The sequence below is a fragment of the Equus caballus genome, chromosome 10 (genome assembly GCF_041296265.1).
Source record: "Equus caballus isolate H_3958 breed thoroughbred chromosome 10, TB-T2T, whole genome shotgun sequence".
In the NCBI taxonomy this organism is placed as follows: domain Eukaryota; kingdom Metazoa; phylum Chordata; class Mammalia; order Perissodactyla; family Equidae; genus Equus; species Equus caballus.
In genome coordinates, this window is record NC_091693.1 from 5,687,152 (window position 1) to 5,703,289 (window position 16,138).

General features: G+C 45.6%; 2 protein-coding genes and 1 pseudogene across 3 annotated transcripts; 2 read left to right on the forward strand and 1 right to left on the reverse strand.

The window, feature by feature from the left end:
- Positions 1 to 155: 155 nt before the first annotated feature.
- LOC138915880 (uncharacterized) lies at positions 156 to 7,887 on the reverse strand. 2 transcript variants are annotated; one of them, XM_070224018.1, is made up of 4 exons: positions 7,246 to 7,887; positions 5,131 to 5,163; positions 1,659 to 1,803; positions 156 to 404 (listed from the first exon to the last, which is right to left on the reverse strand). In XM_070224018.1, the coding sequence occupies exons 1-3, from the start codon at positions 7,885 to 7,887 to the stop codon at positions 1,684 to 1,686; spliced, it is 795 nt and encodes a 264-aa protein (XP_070080119.1). In that variant the 3' UTR covers positions 156 to 404; positions 1,659 to 1,683. The 2 variants fall into 2 exon arrangements, with proteins under 2 accessions (XP_070080119.1, XP_070080118.1); XM_070224017.1 differs by lacking the exon at positions 1,659 to 1,803 and having other exon boundaries at positions 168 to 404.
- On the forward strand, positions 7,275 to 14,723 carry LOC100057598 (zinc finger protein 792). The gene is made up of 5 exons (XM_070224019.1): positions 7,275 to 8,031; positions 8,740 to 8,778; positions 10,772 to 10,898; positions 11,430 to 11,565; positions 12,205 to 14,723. The coding sequence occupies exons 1-5, from the start codon at positions 7,942 to 7,944 to the stop codon at positions 12,227 to 12,229; spliced, it is 417 nt and encodes a 138-aa protein (XP_070080120.1). The 5' UTR covers positions 7,275 to 7,941; the 3' UTR covers positions 12,230 to 14,723.
- LOC138915881 (zinc finger protein 773-like) lies at positions 12,321 to 14,723 on the forward strand (annotated as a pseudogene).
- Positions 14,724 to 16,138: the final 1,415 nt, after the last annotated feature.

Genomic DNA, 16,138 nt, shown 5'->3' on the forward strand with positions numbered 1-16,138 from the left:
ATATTACAGCCTTTCTTAGGTGATTTTGGAGAGGGCTTAAGGAAGTGGAGCATTTCTCTGGACTGAACACTATCAGGAAGTGGGACTGATTCTGTAACTGAGCAAGAGCTCGTTCTGCTCATCACAAACCTGAAGCCAATCGACTGCAAGATGAGTCAGTGGTCAAGAAAGGGATTTATTTGAATAGCCAGCAAAATTGGAGGATGGTGGACTCCTGTCCCCAAAACCATCTTAAACAAGCAGAAAGTTTAAGCAGTTATATAGAGCTAGTGGACTGTGGAGAAGTGGCTCAGGAATGTTGACCATCTGGCGTTGGTGACTGGAGGTGCCACACCAGGGCTTTCAGTTGTTACTGATGATGGATGCCAGCACAGATGTTCTTCTCTGAGGAGGTCATCATATTCCTAAGAAACTCAAAAGAACAAAGTTGTCATCTATCCCTACAAGGAGGTACATATGTCAGCCAGGATTGTAAAATCTACAGAATTGTACATCCATCACCTAGACTACGTGTAAGTGAAAGCATATACAATGTGGGTGAGTCAGTCAAAAGTCATTCTGAGTTATAATATTGCTTTCCTCATGTCAACCATGTCCTAGGTTGGTATCAATTCTATGACAGGGGGTCTTGAAAATGTTTACCTAGAAGGCAGGAGAAGATGTTTACCTAGAAGGAAGTGGGACTAAAAATGCAGCAGTCACTCATATTATTTAGGAAAGAGAATTCTTGGTCATTAAGGAGACTTTTGAGCTAGGAAAAGACTTCAGTCCCAGAGTGCAGGAGTTCCCGGGCTCTTGGGGGAGCCTGAGCATCACTTGGCCAGGAGTGACTGACAAGAGCAGAGGAAGGAAGCTGGGGCTGGCAGGATGGGAGTTGCTATTGTCATGGCCACCCAGAGACAGACACAGGGCACAGCCAGAATCTCTATGGGATATGTACAGGCCAATACAGACACTAAAGACACAGACACGTACACAGGGCTACACAAGGAGATATGCGTAGATGTTCACTCTCATAGAGACATTCATACAACATCCCCCAACACATAACAGATACCAGAGCACATACACAGAACACAGGGAGTGTGTTTATATGGGATAAACACCTAAACACCCATGAAGACAGAGAGACACAAACACGGGGTACCCAGACGCCAATACACAAAGGCACCCACATACAGGCACCAAGAAAAATGCACACAGATACACATGGGCAAACAGAATCCTCACAAACACACATGCATAGATGTAGACACATTCAGAGTTACACACAGAAAGAGCGGATGGGAACACCCACAGAAAACGACTTCTGGACACAGAGAGAGACAAATATACACAGAGACACATGTGGACAATCAAAGAGATATATTCAGAGACAGGTACACATGTACATATATGAAGATAGTCCCATTCACCCAAGGACATACAAAAATGGAAAGGTACAAACGGTCACACACATATACATACATCCACAGAGAGATAGAAACGTAGGATTTCATGCACACACATGCGCACACACACATTCACATGGACTTATTTCCTCAGTCTTTTAGCTGTTTTCATAAAGTTTACATTCAAAGGTATATTAATCTGCTTGAGCTGCCATAACAAAGTACCACAGACTAGGTAGCCTAAAGAACGGTAATTAATTTTCTCACAATTCTAGAGGCTGGAAGTCCAAGATCAATGTGTTGACGTGGTTGGCTTCTTCTGAGGCCTCTCTCCTTGTCTTACAGAAGGCTGTCTTCTCTCTGTCTTCACATGGTCTTCCCTCTGTACAAGTCTGTGTTCTAATTTCCTCTTCTTATAAGGACAACAGTCATTAGGACTCCAACATATAAATTTTGGGATGACATAATTCAGCCCACAAGAAAAGGGTTTGAGATCTAGCCTGAAGTCAGACAGTAGAGAACAATATGTTCTCATGTTCTCATGCAATCGTATGTTTGTGTGTGACTGGGTAGGTCCTTATTTGTTGTGTAAACACTTTCTCATGGGAGTGGCCTAAGATGGTTGTCCTGCCAGGTTCCAGAGCTGATAACTTCACTGCTTTCTTTGGTCCCCGGTATTAAGTTCAGACCAGTGTAGAAAGGGGCAGCATTTAACCAAGGCTTCAGTGCTACCCAGTTGACTAAATATGTTTAAATAATCTAGGCTTTCTGATAGCCTTCACAACAATTACTTCAAAGTTGTTTCATCACTTTCATAGCTTTCCTCACTATCACTCATTCCAGACATTCTGGCCTCCCATGACACAGAGAATACAGAAATCTTTTTTTTTTTTTTTTTTTTTTTTTGTGGAAGATTAGCCCTGAGCTAACTGCTGCCAGTCCTCCTCTTTTTGCTGAGGAAGCCTGGCCCTGAGCTAACATCCGTGCCCATCTTCCTCTACTTTATATGTGGGACGCCTACCACAGCACAGCGTGCCAAGCGGTGCCATGTCTGCACCCAGGATCAGAACCGGCGAACCCTGGGTCACTGAGAAGCGGAACGTGCGAACTTAACCACTGCGCCCCCGGGCAGGCCCCTGAATATAGAAATCTTAACCTCTCTCTTTCCTAGCACAAAATCATTCAATGTAACCCTAAGGGGCACTCATGTGTGAAAATGGAAATGGCATCTCCCCTTTATTTAGGTAAATTACTCTAATATTGCCCAATATGGCTCTTATCATTTGTTGCTTGATAACTGAACCATGTTTATCCACAACTTCTTTTTAAAAACAACAAAATAAATGCATATATTTCACTTGAAAAATAACTTCTTTCCTTGACTCAATTTATGTCCCATCATCATGATTCTCTCTCATTTTTTATGATTAAATCTCTGGAGAGCATTTTCTGCACTCTCTGCCTCCATTTTCTCACCCCGTATACATCCTCAACTTATTAAAATTTGGATTTTAACTTCTCACTTTCAGAGCCATGAAGAAGAAGCTATTAAATCCAGTGTCGACTTCTATGACTTTGCTTTCTATGGGTTTCAGATCATTTTTGGAATTCCTAACACGGCATTGTTAGTTTATCCTATTGGCCTCAACGTGGACCAGGGCTCATCCTCTGTCCATTCCATCCTCTATATACACTCATTCCCTTGATGAACTCATCCAGTATCACAACTTGACATAGGACCATAAGCAACCAGTCTCAAATTTATATATCCACTCCAGATCCCTCTCTCAAAATCCAGTCATATATTGAACTACCTTCATGACACATATGTTTCAATGTCTCACAGAAAGCTCAAAATGAATGCACTCAAAACTAAAGTCCTGATCTTCCCTCCAAACCTCCTTCACCTACAGCTTCCCCATCTCAGCTGATGGTGAATTCATGCTGTCAGTGCTCAGGTCAAGAGCTTAGGAGTTATCTTTGCTCCTCTCACAGTGTGACACACTGAGGACTACAGGAGGCTGAGATCTGGTTCCAATCTGAGCCATCTGAGAACACAGAGCTGAGTAAGCACCCACACGTGCAGCTGCACAGTAACAAACATAATATATGATGAGAACACAAGAAACTTGCTCAGGATTGTTGTGGGGCAAAAGTTAATTAGTAACAGTATACATGCACTTCTAGTAGATTAAACACGGTTGGGGAGTTGGGAAGGGATCCCCCATTCCCTTCAATATTAAAAGAATTTACCTAAATAGAGGAGAGGTGCCATTTCCATTTTCATACATGCGTGCCTCTTAAGGTTAAATTAAGTGGTTTTGTGTTAGAAAAGAGAGAGGTTAAGATTTCCATATTCCCTGTGTCATGGGAGGCCAGAATGTCTGAAACGAGTGATACTGAGGAAAGCTATGAGAATGATGAAAAAACTTTGAAGTAACTTTTGTGAAGGCTATCAGAAAGCCTAGATTATTTAAACTATTATTTAAACTTTATTTATTTAGATTATTGAAACTGCTCAGTAATGCACAGACAAGGGAGTTAAAGCTTCCAAAGTGAGCTGAGGGAAATTAGGGTAAGTGGGTAACTCTGCCTATGAGATGAAGAGATAATTGATTTTTATCTGCCATTGGAACAGTTAGTGAGTTTCCTCATTGCTAGGAAGACCATACTTCTTTTCTAACTAGAGACATACAACATTGTCAAACGCTTGATTCTCTTTAACATTTGTATTTTTCTATCAAATAAACCACAATTTTTCAAAGATATTTTGCAAATGTGACGCTATTCTGCAACAAGTTAATTTCTCTCACAATCCACATCCAATCCAGTAAGAAATCCAGTTGGATTTTTTCAAAATATGTTAAGAATGTGAACATTTTTCAACACCACCACAGCTTCCACCTGGTTGGAACCACTCTCCCTCTCACCTGGATCCCATCTGAATGTACTCCTCATTTCTAACGTTAATGCTCATTCTCAAAACAGGGGCCGGTATGAGTCGTGAATGCGTAATATAGTCAGGTCCCGTCTCTCTAGTGTTTAAACCCTCTCATGGCTCTCAATTCAGTCAGTATAAAATGAAATCCTTAACAAGTCTCACACAGCCTGGTGCCTGTTTCTTCTTTTCTCGCTCTCCTCCTCACTTGCTTGCTTCCGCTGGTGCCAGCCCTTTTCTTGTCCTGGGACAGTTAACTGCCTATTTTAAGGTCTCCTTTCGAGAGACTTATTGAAGTCTAATTTAGCCCTTGGAAGAGAAGAAAAGCCACAGCCCTGCTCTAGTTGAGGATCCCCCATTATCACCAGAACCCCTCACTTTCTTCAAGCTGCTAGTATTACTTTATTACTCGTGGAGACATTTGGAAATGTGACACTGTCCTGCTATACGTATTTCTCACATAACCTATGTCCCCATGTCTAGGTCAACAGGGAAATCATTTTGGCTCTTCTTGAAAATTACATAAGGATCTTGACCACATTTTCTCACCATCACATGGTCAGAACCACCTGGATATGGGTACTAGTCTTCTAAACAGTCTCCCTGCTTCTAACAACTCTCAACCCAGTAGTCACGATAATTTATCAATATAGAGGTTCTGTTCTTCTGTTCAAATTCCTGTCAGGGTTCCTCAATTCACTTGGTGATACATAAAAATGTCCCTAAAGTGGCCTGCCATGCTATACATATCTGGCTCCTGTTATATCCCTTTACGCATCTCTTTGTATACTCCTCACTCACCTGGTTGAATATACACCAGCCTCCTTGTTTTTTCTGGAATGGAACAGAAATGATCTGAACTTAGAGTCTTTGCCATGCCTGTTTCCTCCGCCTGGAACTTACTCCCCAAGTTATCTACAAGCTTTAGACCCTCACCTCCTTTAATGAGGACTTCCCTTAGGAATCTATGTCCCCAAATCCAAAAAGCAAAACCAAAACAAAACATTCCCCTTTTTTAAACACCTTTAACCTTCTCTTTTTCTTACCATTATATGTATAATATAAAAAATATAATTTACTATTTTGTCACTCATGTTTACTCTCTATCTTCCTTGACTAGAATGTAAGCCACATGAGGGCAGAGGCCTTTGTCTCTTTGGATCCTAACACGTCCCTTGTACCTACAATAGTGCCTGGAATATAGTAGGGATTTAATGAATATTCTTTAAGCAGGGAATAAATATGACACTGCCAAAAAAAAATTATTCATGGCACTTGTTAAAGATGGTACGGCAAACTTTATTTAGGACCACTGTAATAAGTATAGAGACCATTGCAACGGGCACAACGTGGGCAGTTGGGAATTTATAGCCAACGAGCAAGGTGGGGGGCAGGAGTAGTGTGTGGAAAATTACCAAGAGGAAACATCAGGGGTACTGGAGGATTCTGGCTAAAATGACCTAACAGGATTCTTGCTGAAGACAGCCCAAGATGAACAACATCACCTGGGGGACAGTGGAGGATAAGGAACTGATCAGGCATCAAGAGTGATCGGATCTCGAGGGTGGGGGTTCTTGCTAAACTGACTTAGCAGGGTTCTTGCTAAAACTGGATTTTATAAGGAAGTACACAGATGGGCCTGGGAGAAGCTTCAGGAGCCTGACAAAAGTTTGCTCAAGCAAAGGATCTTTGTAACACGACTGATTTCCTGTCCATTTTTAGTATTCTGGCAACTCTATCTGGATGCCCTCTTTTGTCTCCCTTTAAGCTGATATTGCTCAGTGTCCTGAAGAATGATTTGTTTTTAAATCACATTTTACCAAGGCAAAAGCCTTAGGATGGCCAAATTTCCAGTGTAAGTAGCTTCATTCTTTCACTTCCCAGACTCCAGGGTCCCTTGATCAAAATTCTGAGATTCTAACTATTTTTCACATCTCATGATATGTTTCCTCAGAACTATCTTGGCCATATTTGAATAAACATACAGCAAATTTATGAATAGCTTTCAGCTATTAGACATTTCACAGCAGTTTTCCTAAGATACTCTTAACTCCCAATGTAGACATTTTCACTGCAATTGCAGGTGAAATAACAATCACCTCCCAGCAAAGAAAGATCATGCAAGCTAACTCTTTATCTCAGGGATAAGATGCCCCCTTTCCACATGTTCTCCAGTTGAGATCACTGCAGATGCTGTCCCCACGGAAAACGTCACTTGATGAGTGTCTCTCCTTTTCAGATAGACGTCAAATTCCAAAAAAGTAATTTACTATATCGCAGGCTACAGAGTAAGACATACTGTCTGGATAAACAGTGCTGCTCCTGGGTTGGACACAACCACTGACTACATAGACAGGGACGTTTACTGTGGGAACCAGCAGCAGAGCTCCACGTTTGTCCAACTACTGAGATCATCCAACATCCTTCTTCCATCTTCCCCATTATGACCCTGTCTGGAGTTTTTTCTCACTTGTCACTGCCCAAATATACTGAAGCCCACAAAACTGATTTCATGTATTGAAGAGAAATAATATAATATTTATTAGCTTCCAGGTAATAAGTAGACGCACTGCGCATCGGACTGACAAGGTTTAGTGTGTACTTTGATTTTGTAGCTTTGGGAAGAATCTGAATAATATGTCTCTAAATATTTCTGTGATTGGTTGCAGACTACACTCCACGGAAATCTCCGTGCCTCCCCTTTAAAAGGAGCTAGACCTCATCGATTCACGGGCCCTTCGGGGCACCACTTTCCAACGTCCCTCGCGCGGCATCTTGGCTTGTGCCCGGAGGTCTGGAGAAGGCACACCTCGCTAAGGTTCACGACCGGGTGAAAACTACACTACCCAGATGCCTCTGCGCTGTGCCTCTGCAGGGCTGGGTCAAAGAAAGCCGAGGAGAAGGACGCTTCCCTACCTTGCGGGAAACGTCAAGGCGGGACTTCCGGCGTCCTCCCGGGGGCGGCCATTTCAGTGCCTCGGGTCGGTCGTGCTGATCAGGTTCTCGCTCTTGGTCCGGCCCAAGGTGTACTGAGGGGGAGGGGCCAGAGGCGACGTCGTCCACAGCGCAGGGAGGCGGGTCTGTGGCTCGGAGAGGGCGCCCCCTGGGGTGACTATGCGCGGGGAATGCGCTGAGCTGGGGGTTCTGCCGAGCTCGCGGCACCGGGCTTCGTCGCCCGCCTCTGCCGGCTTCGCTCCGCCGCAGGCTCTCGGGCGGCCGCGCTGAGGCGCTCAGTGCAGGCTGATGCTTCGCGTCCCAGGTCCTCACCTGCCCTGACCCCACCTCCGAAGCCCGGAGCCCCGAATGAGGGGCGCCTGCCCAGGTCACTTCAGCCTGTCCCCTTAGGTCAGGACAGAGGAGCGTTCCTGGGTGGAGTCCCGCTTTTTGCCCCCCAGCGCGATGAGGAGCAGGAGTGTTGCGTGCAGAGGGCCCAGCACGTGCAGAGGCGTGGAGCACTCGGGAAACCTGCGGCGCGGCTGCGAGCCGGGGCAGGCACTGTGCGCGGGGGCGCCGCATGTGGAATGGCTGCGCCTGCGTTCTGACGGCGCTGGTAGCCATGGAGGGTTGTGAACAGAGAGGCTAGATCTGAGAATTTTAAAAGATTCCCAAAGGATGCTCAGAGGAGAGCAGACGTGGGGCGGGGTGGCTGACGAGTGTGGAGATGGGATGACCCTGTGGAGGCTGCTGCGCGGACGCCATGAGGTACCGTGGGGGCTGGAGCAGAGCGGCGGCTGTAGAGCCGGGAGGAGTGACCCTGTTAGCGAAGATTCTTTAGGATAGAAACCTAGCGTCCACTCAGCCTGCACAGTCCCCTTTTTCCCATTTTTAACTTGAGGTTATGAGATACCCACTTATTTCAACCTTAAGTAATCAGTATTTTTCTAAATGTGTGCATATAGGTAGGCAATTGAACACTGAAATGTATGAATTTAACAAGTTTATGCAAGCATTTACTTGGTTTTCACCTTAATGTACCACAAAGCAATATATTAAGACGCTAAAAAGTCTTAAATATGACAGTTTCTTAAATATTTAAAAGGTAAGTATAACATCCATCTAAAATTTCAAAAACCCGTCAAATTGGTTTCACTGAAAACATTGACAAAATCCTTAATTCTAATTCAATAATAGCTCATACTTAGCGCTTTACATACACTAATGCATTTGAGCCAACAGCAGCCCTTTGAGGCTGGTACCATTCTTATGCTCGTTTTACAGATGAAGACACTGAGGCACAGGGACGTTGAATCCTGGTTCAAGGTGGCACAGTAAGAGGCAGCACCAAGGATTGGAGTCCAGGAGTTAAAGATAGCTGGAGGTCACCTTGTTTCAGGGCAGGCATAGGGGGTCGGATCAGCCCTTGGGACCCCACCGTGGATGCCCTTCACTCACAGTCTCACTTTCCCACAGGTTTCCATGGCTTCAGAAGCACTTACCAGCCATACACATGTGAGTAAAGATTGTCTCAGGCCCTCCCCCTCCCTATCTCCCACACGTGGTCTCTGGATGTGTCCTGGGACTCTGCCTGCCACTCTACCATTGGTTCTGAGACCTCCCCCAAGGCTCAGGATCTTGAATCCAGGCCAGGGGTTATATGAAGGGGTCCCAATTTTTGGCCACCAATAGACTGTCCTGTAGAAGGTATTACAGGCACAGGGATCACCATGTGCAAATGCTTGGAGGTGAGACTGAGTGCAGCCACAGTTCTCCATTGTCTTCTGGGCAGGCTAAGGATCTGTGCCTCTGTTCCGAGGGTACTGGGAGCCATGGAAGGTTTGACGTAGAAGAGGGGAGTGATCTGAATCAGGCCTTAACAGACTTTCTCCGGCTGCAGAGTGGAGAACAGACAGTAGGGGTGAGGGCTGCAATGGTCTAAATGGGTGTTGGTGACACTTGGACCAGGTTGGTGGCTGTGGATCTGAGAGGAAACGTATGGCTTCTGGATTTGTTTTTAAGGTAGGTCCAATGAAACTTTCTGATGTGGAGAGTGAGGGAGAAGGGGAGGAGTCTGGGATGAGCCTAAGTTTGGGCCTTTGCAGCTGGAACTGAAATGGGGAAGTCAGTTGTAGGAGTAATTTTCAGAGGGAATATCAGGAGTTAGGTTTTGGTCATGTTGAGTCTGAGATGTTGCAGAGACACCCAAGTGGAGGCATTGAGAGGACAACTGGACACACAGGTCTGGAGTTCAGGGGAAGGATTCAGGTTGGAGACACTATACATTGGTGGCCTGTGTGTGGATTCGAGAGTAACTGTGAGTCACGTTTAGGAGGAAGAGTCTTCATGTTATGGTGACAATGTTGTTAGGGGGCAAAGAATGGGAAGGCAAGATTGGAGGACTGGGCCTCTTTCTTGAGCACCTGATTGGGATTAGTGGGCATCAAAAAGACAGATGAGGGAGAGTGGCTGTGGGGGAAGAGGTGGGTGTCAGGGAGAGGTGGATCCAGCATATGGCCAAGGCTTCCAAGGGGGAGTGGACATGAGATGGATGTGGAAGCATAGCAGTAATGGAGGTGCGATGACAGTGAGGCCAAGGCCAGTGCTTATTCATCTCTCTAAACGCTCACTAGAGTTTTGTGGTGACCCTTGGCAGGGCCTGTGGGGTTTCACACACGTTGGCAGATAAGCTCAGGGACAAATGGGTCAGCTGGGAAAAGTAGGTAGGCCTGGGCTAGGGACCAGTGGTGTGAGGACTGACTGAGGGTTGAGTGGAAAGAGGAAGGCTAAGACTGGTGAGGGAACAGCACGTGCAGCACAGCAGTGGAAGAGGACTTAGAGTATCTGACACCTGCACGAGGTTGTGGGTGGCCGAGGCTGAAGCAGGGAACAGGGCGTGGTGAAGAGGCCTTTAAAGCAGAGCCAGGGGCTTCCCCTGCCAGTGTGGGCCTTCAGGGGTCTGGGCAGGATGGAATCCTGCTTGCATTTGCCAAGCTCTCTGTGGATGCTCTCCGTGTGCAGAGTGGCATGTGGAGAGGCCAGGAAGATGCCGCTGGGGTGGAGGAGGTGGCAGTGGTGGTGGGGGGCTGGGGATGTGAGGAGGGTATGGCCCACAGAGTGATGTACTCAATGGAGAGTGTGAGAACTGAAGGTCCCAGGGACTTGCTCCTAGGAGCTTAAGGGAGGAAAGTGAACCCATGTTTGGTTGTGTCTGGGAGGCATGATGTGGGAACCGCTGGGGAACTTGCTGGCAGAGAGGAGGTGGGGCCTTTCATGCCACAGCAGTGCTTGGATGGTGTTTGTTTATTTGCCTGTGTGCCTGTAGTTGATGTGGGGTGACACAGTGATCAGTAGGAAAGAGAGAGCCAGCACCAGTATCATCTGGGCCTTGTATAGCCTGTGAGTTTTGGAGCTGGAGAGAATGGGCAGGGAGTAGGTGTTTGGGGGATAAACTGAGGGTCCTGGTGAGAGAGGCTGCTCAGGGACACTTCTCTCCTCATCATGGTAGGTCAGCGTGACCTTTGAGGATGTGGCTGTGGACTTATCTCAGGAGGAGTGGGAGCTTCTTGATGGGACTCAGAGACTGCTGTACCATGATGTGATGCTGGAGAATTTTGCACTTGTGGCCTCACTGGGTAAGTCCCTCACTTATCCCAGCATCCTTGACTGGGCTCTTTCCTTCCTTGTTTCTCTGGGGACCGCTCTTTCCTTCTCACAGCCACACTCTGGACATTGCTCTCTTTCTAAGTTTCTTGCATAGGTGCTGTGGGTGCCAGGCTGGGGCACCCTTTCCCCATCCTTTCCCCAAGCAGCCGTTCAGCATCCCAGAGGCCTTGCAGGGAAAGATATGAGGATCAGGAGTCTTGCAGTGAAATCAGTGGATCCCGCCAGATTAGGCCTCACCCTGGCAAAGTGACTGTCCAGATTCATTGTAACTCTCTGCCCGAGATTCTGTCCCCTTCCTTCCAGCTGACATTCCCTTGTGCCTGACTGTGCCAGAATTGCAGGTATCAGATGGTCACTACTTGTGGGGACTACTGGGCTATTCCTGTAAGACACTTCTCCAAGGTTGTTTTTGTAATACTAGTTTTCTCTCCTGCAGTCTGTCATGGGGTGGGTCACTCTGCACCAGTGCTGTCCACTCACCTGCCTTGTCTTTCCCTTAGGACTTGCATCTTCCAGGTTCCACGTGGTTGCCCAACTGGAGCTCAGGGGAGAGACCTGGGTGCCTGACAAGGCAGACATGACTCCAGCCACAGCAAGAGGGCCCTGGGTTGGGGGACTGGACCTGGTAAATGGGAAGTAAGTGGCTGGCTTGATGTCAGGCTGGGTTCAGATCATACCAGGAACCTCTCTAAGACCCATCATTGTTTTCATACCAAGGACCAACCGTAACTCATTTCTGTCTTTCAGTTCCATTCTTGACATTTTTGTCCCCTTATCATTTCTACCCTGACTTCTGGCCAGGGCTAATCGACCCTATCTGGTCTTCAAGTCTCCCCTGTTCCTCTCCACTGCTCCCTCTGAAGTGCTCTCCAACACTGAGCCACATATAACATGTTGTGAGATGTATATGTAAGCTGAGAAGTCCTTGAACACCAGCTACTTGGTTGCAAAAGATTTTCCCTTTTGTTCAGTGCATGTGTTATCCGCAGACAAGCCCCTGCTGAAAGCCGTTTGTGAAGTGAGTTGGGGACCCAGCCTCTCCTTCTTGTGCTACATCCTATTGCTGTGTCCTCTCCCCACAGTAGACCTCCCCAGTGTATCATCTTCCAGGCTCAGCTGCACAGCAGACTCTTTCTCACCCTAACTTCAGCCCCCTTGTCCTCCTCCCTGCCGTCCTGTGTACGCATTCCTCAAGCTGTGAAAACACGTTTGTGATGGGGCCACCCCCTCCCACTGAAGTCTACACGTACTTCACCAACATTTCTCTGCTTTCAGGTTGTTGGTTTTGAATGGAGGATGACCAGGCACCTTTTCAAGGCCTGTCACAACTCAGGGTTCCCAAGGCAGGTCCAACTACCCAGAAAGCCTACCCTTGTGGGATATGAGTCCCAGTCTTGAAGGACATTTTGCACTTGGCTGAGCACTGGGGAATATGCTCCAGGCAGAAACTGCACGTGTGTGTGGCCTGTGGGCGACAACTCTGGTTCAATGTAAGCATTCACCAGCAACAGAAGCAGCACAGTGGAGAGAAACACCTCAGAAAGAATGAAGACTGGGCTTTGTTTATTAAGAATTGCAGAGTCCTCATGTTAGAGAATCGTTTCACCTGTGGGGATGGTGAGACAGACCTCCTGCCCAGCTTGGGCCCTCTCCAGCACCAGACTGCTCACAGCTGTGGAAATTCACCCAGAAGAACTGAGGGCAGGGAGGCTTTTCACACTGGAGAAGGGCATTAGAGGTGCAGTGAATGTGGGAACACCTTTAGCTGCAAAAATAGTCTCATCGAGCACCAGAGAATTCATGCTGGGGAAAGACCTTTTGAGTGCATTGAATGTGGGAAATTCTTTCACTATAATTCTAGTCTTATTGTCCACCACAGAGTTCACATGGGTGTAAGGCTTTATGGGTGCAGTGAATGTGGGAAAGCCTACAGCAAAAACTCCAACCTTGTTCGGCACAAGAAAGTTCACATTGGAGAGAGGCCTTATGAGTGCATTGAATGTGGCAAAACTTAGAGCAGAAACACCCACCTTGTTCGGCATAAAAAAATTCAAGCTGGAGAAAGGCCTTATGAATGTGACAAATGTGGGAAAGCCTTTAACAACAAACCCATGCTTGTTCAACACCAGAGAGTTCACACTGGAGAAAGGCCTTATGTGTGCAGTGAATGTGGGAAATTGTTTAGCCATAACTCGTCTTTATGTACACCATAGAATTCATACCAAGCAAGGCCTTATGAATGCAGCGAATGTGGGGAAGCCTTTAGCTACAAAAAGAGACTTGTTCAACATCAGAGGATGCATGCTGGAGAAAGAGCTCCTGAGTGTAGTGAATGTGGTAAAGCCTTCAGCAAGAAATGCAGACTTGTTCAGCACCAGAGAATTCACACTACAGAAAGACCTTATGAATGCAGTGAATGTGGGAAATTCTTTAGGCAAAGCTCTATCCTTATTGAACACCAGAGAATTCACACTGGGGCAACACCTTTTAATTGTAGTGAATGTGGAAAATCCTTTAGGTGCAAAATCACACTTGTTCTGCACCAGAGAATCCACACTGGAGAAAGGCCTCATAAGTGCAGTGAATGTGGGAAATTCTTTAGGCAAAGCTCTGGCCTTGTTTCACATCAGAGAGTTCACACTGGTGAAAAGCCACATGAATGCATGAAATGTGGGAAATTTTTTAGCCAAAATTCCAGCCTCATGATACACCAGAGAGTTCACACTGGTGAAAGGCCTTATGAGTGCAGCAAATGTGGGAAATTATTTAGCCACAAGTCCAGCCTGATTAAACATCAGAGAAGTCACTTGTAGAAAAGACTTAAAGTGCAGTGAATGTGGGACACTTAAGCTAATGGCCTTCCCTCATTTGGTACCAGAAGATTAAAACTGGAGAAAGGCCTTTGGAGTGCAGGTTAGGTGCTATTTGCTTGGTCAACATGAGTGACACCAGGAAGTTCTGAGGGTACCCTTTGTGAAGTAGCCATAAAACAAGACTTGTATGTCATACATCTGAACATCCACACTGGAGAGATTCCCTGTGACTCCTGGGTACGTAGGAAGCTTTCGGGACCTGCATTGCACTTTCTGACCTGCGGAAGGCCTTTGCCTGAATTAAATCACTGCCAGTACCTGTGGCAGAAGCCATCTCACTTCTGCCGGCCGGCAGATGTGCATCAGGTTACCTGATGTGCTCAGGGAAGGCAGACGTCTGTACTCCCTGCTTCCCTGGAGGAAATCACGAGTGGTCTAAGGTCATTGGAGGCCACTGTAATTACATTCACACACTGGATGTGATTAATAAGAGAGCTGGAGGCAGCAAACTAAAGAGAATGTGACCCTTCTAAAGGTGCTTCCAGAAATATTCTGGTCACTATAGTTGTGACGGACAAGGATGTACAGATATTCTCAGGACTTTTAGATTTAAATCTCCTTTAGACAAGGTCACTGGCAGAGCAAACAATCTTAAAGTTTTCTAGATTTCTTGGGCTACTTTAGCTATGTACCACAAAGGCACTGTTACACAGGCAAGAAGATGGAGACTGAAAGAAGAAGAGATTGTAGTCCAAGGATGTGACTTCTGTGACTCACAACCTTTATTCCTCTCTAGCCTTTCCTTCCATTGAAGGAGGGCTGCTGCACCAGAGGGATGAGGATAGTAACAGTCAACATGTCTGTCAAATCTAACAGCTTTTAAGAGAAGCAGGAGATGCAGCTTTTTATGTAGAACCATTTTTAAGAGCTCTATTGAGATATAATTGATGTGCAGTAAACTATGCATATTTAAAGTGTAAATTGTGATGTTTCATCTTATGTATATGCCCATGAAACCATCATGACAATGATATCAAACATATCCATCACCCTCAAAGTGACCTCATTCCCTCTTTATAATCCCTCCTTCCCTCCCTCTCTGGCTCCCCATTCCCATGACCATTGATTTACTGTCTTACACTACACATCATTTTCTAGAATTTTATGTAAATGGAATAACAAAATGTTTACTCACTATTGCCCTTTTGTCCCCCATACAGTGTAATTATTTTCAGATTCCTCCATGTCCCACGTATGATACCTCAGAGTATTCACTTGTATGGATACACCATAATTTGTTTTCTGTTCATCTTTTTATGGACATTTGGATTTATTCTAGTTTGGAGCTATTAGAAATTAACTGTGCTATGAACATTCATGTACTAGTCTTTCTCCTGGGTCAATACTTTGCAGTAAAGTCTTGAGTGTATCAGTTAGACCCATGGCATTTTAATTTATGAAGGTGACTGAGTGCCAACATTCTTGAAAGAATTTATAACTTACATTTCCCAGAGGAAGGTGGCATGCTATGCCAGACAGAGCCACATGGAGGGCTCCAGTGTTGGTGTCAGGAGGCACAGAAGAGTGAGGGGAAGCCATGGACCACAGCCGTTATTCAGGGTTCCACGGGAGAAGCAAGGCAGGGCAGAGTTTAGGATTGACTAGTTTGAATACTTCCAGTGGGTTTTGGACTATAGGATTGGTCTTTGTGTGACATGGCCCTGGGATGATTTAGGGCAGGGGAAATATTGGCTTGATGTATGAGAGTTAAATAAGGAGTTAGGGATATAGACTCAGATTGGTTGGTTTCTAGATGAGATGTGCTCCTGGCTAAACCCTTTGCTACCTCAAGAACGGGATAGCCCTGGGAGAGGTGATGTCTCACTGCCCAGCCAGCTTTTGAAGATGTCAAAAAATACAGAAAATAAAAAACATAGTAAATACACTGAGTCAAAGGGTAAGTGGATGTGTATGGTTTTATGAACTGACAAACTGTTCCAAACTGGTTATACCATTTTACATTCCCACCAGCAGTGTAAAAGAATTTTTGTTGCTCCGTATTCTCATCAGCACTTAATATGGTGTCTTTTTAATTTTAGCATTCTCGTTAGGGGCGTTGTGGTATTTCTCTCTGACTTCAATTTGTATTTCCCTAATGACTGATATTGTTTAGGCTTTTTACATGTGCTTAATGCCACCCCTCTATTTTCTTTGGTTAAGCATGTGTTCCAATCATTTGCCCATTAAAATTTGTTACATTATTGAGTTTTGAGAATTCTTAATAAATTCTAGATTCAAGTCCCTAATTACATGAGATTTGCCAATATAGTCTTTTAGCCTATGGCTCTTTTTTTCATTCTCTTAAGAGTTTTTCCTTCAGCAGAAAATTTCAATGT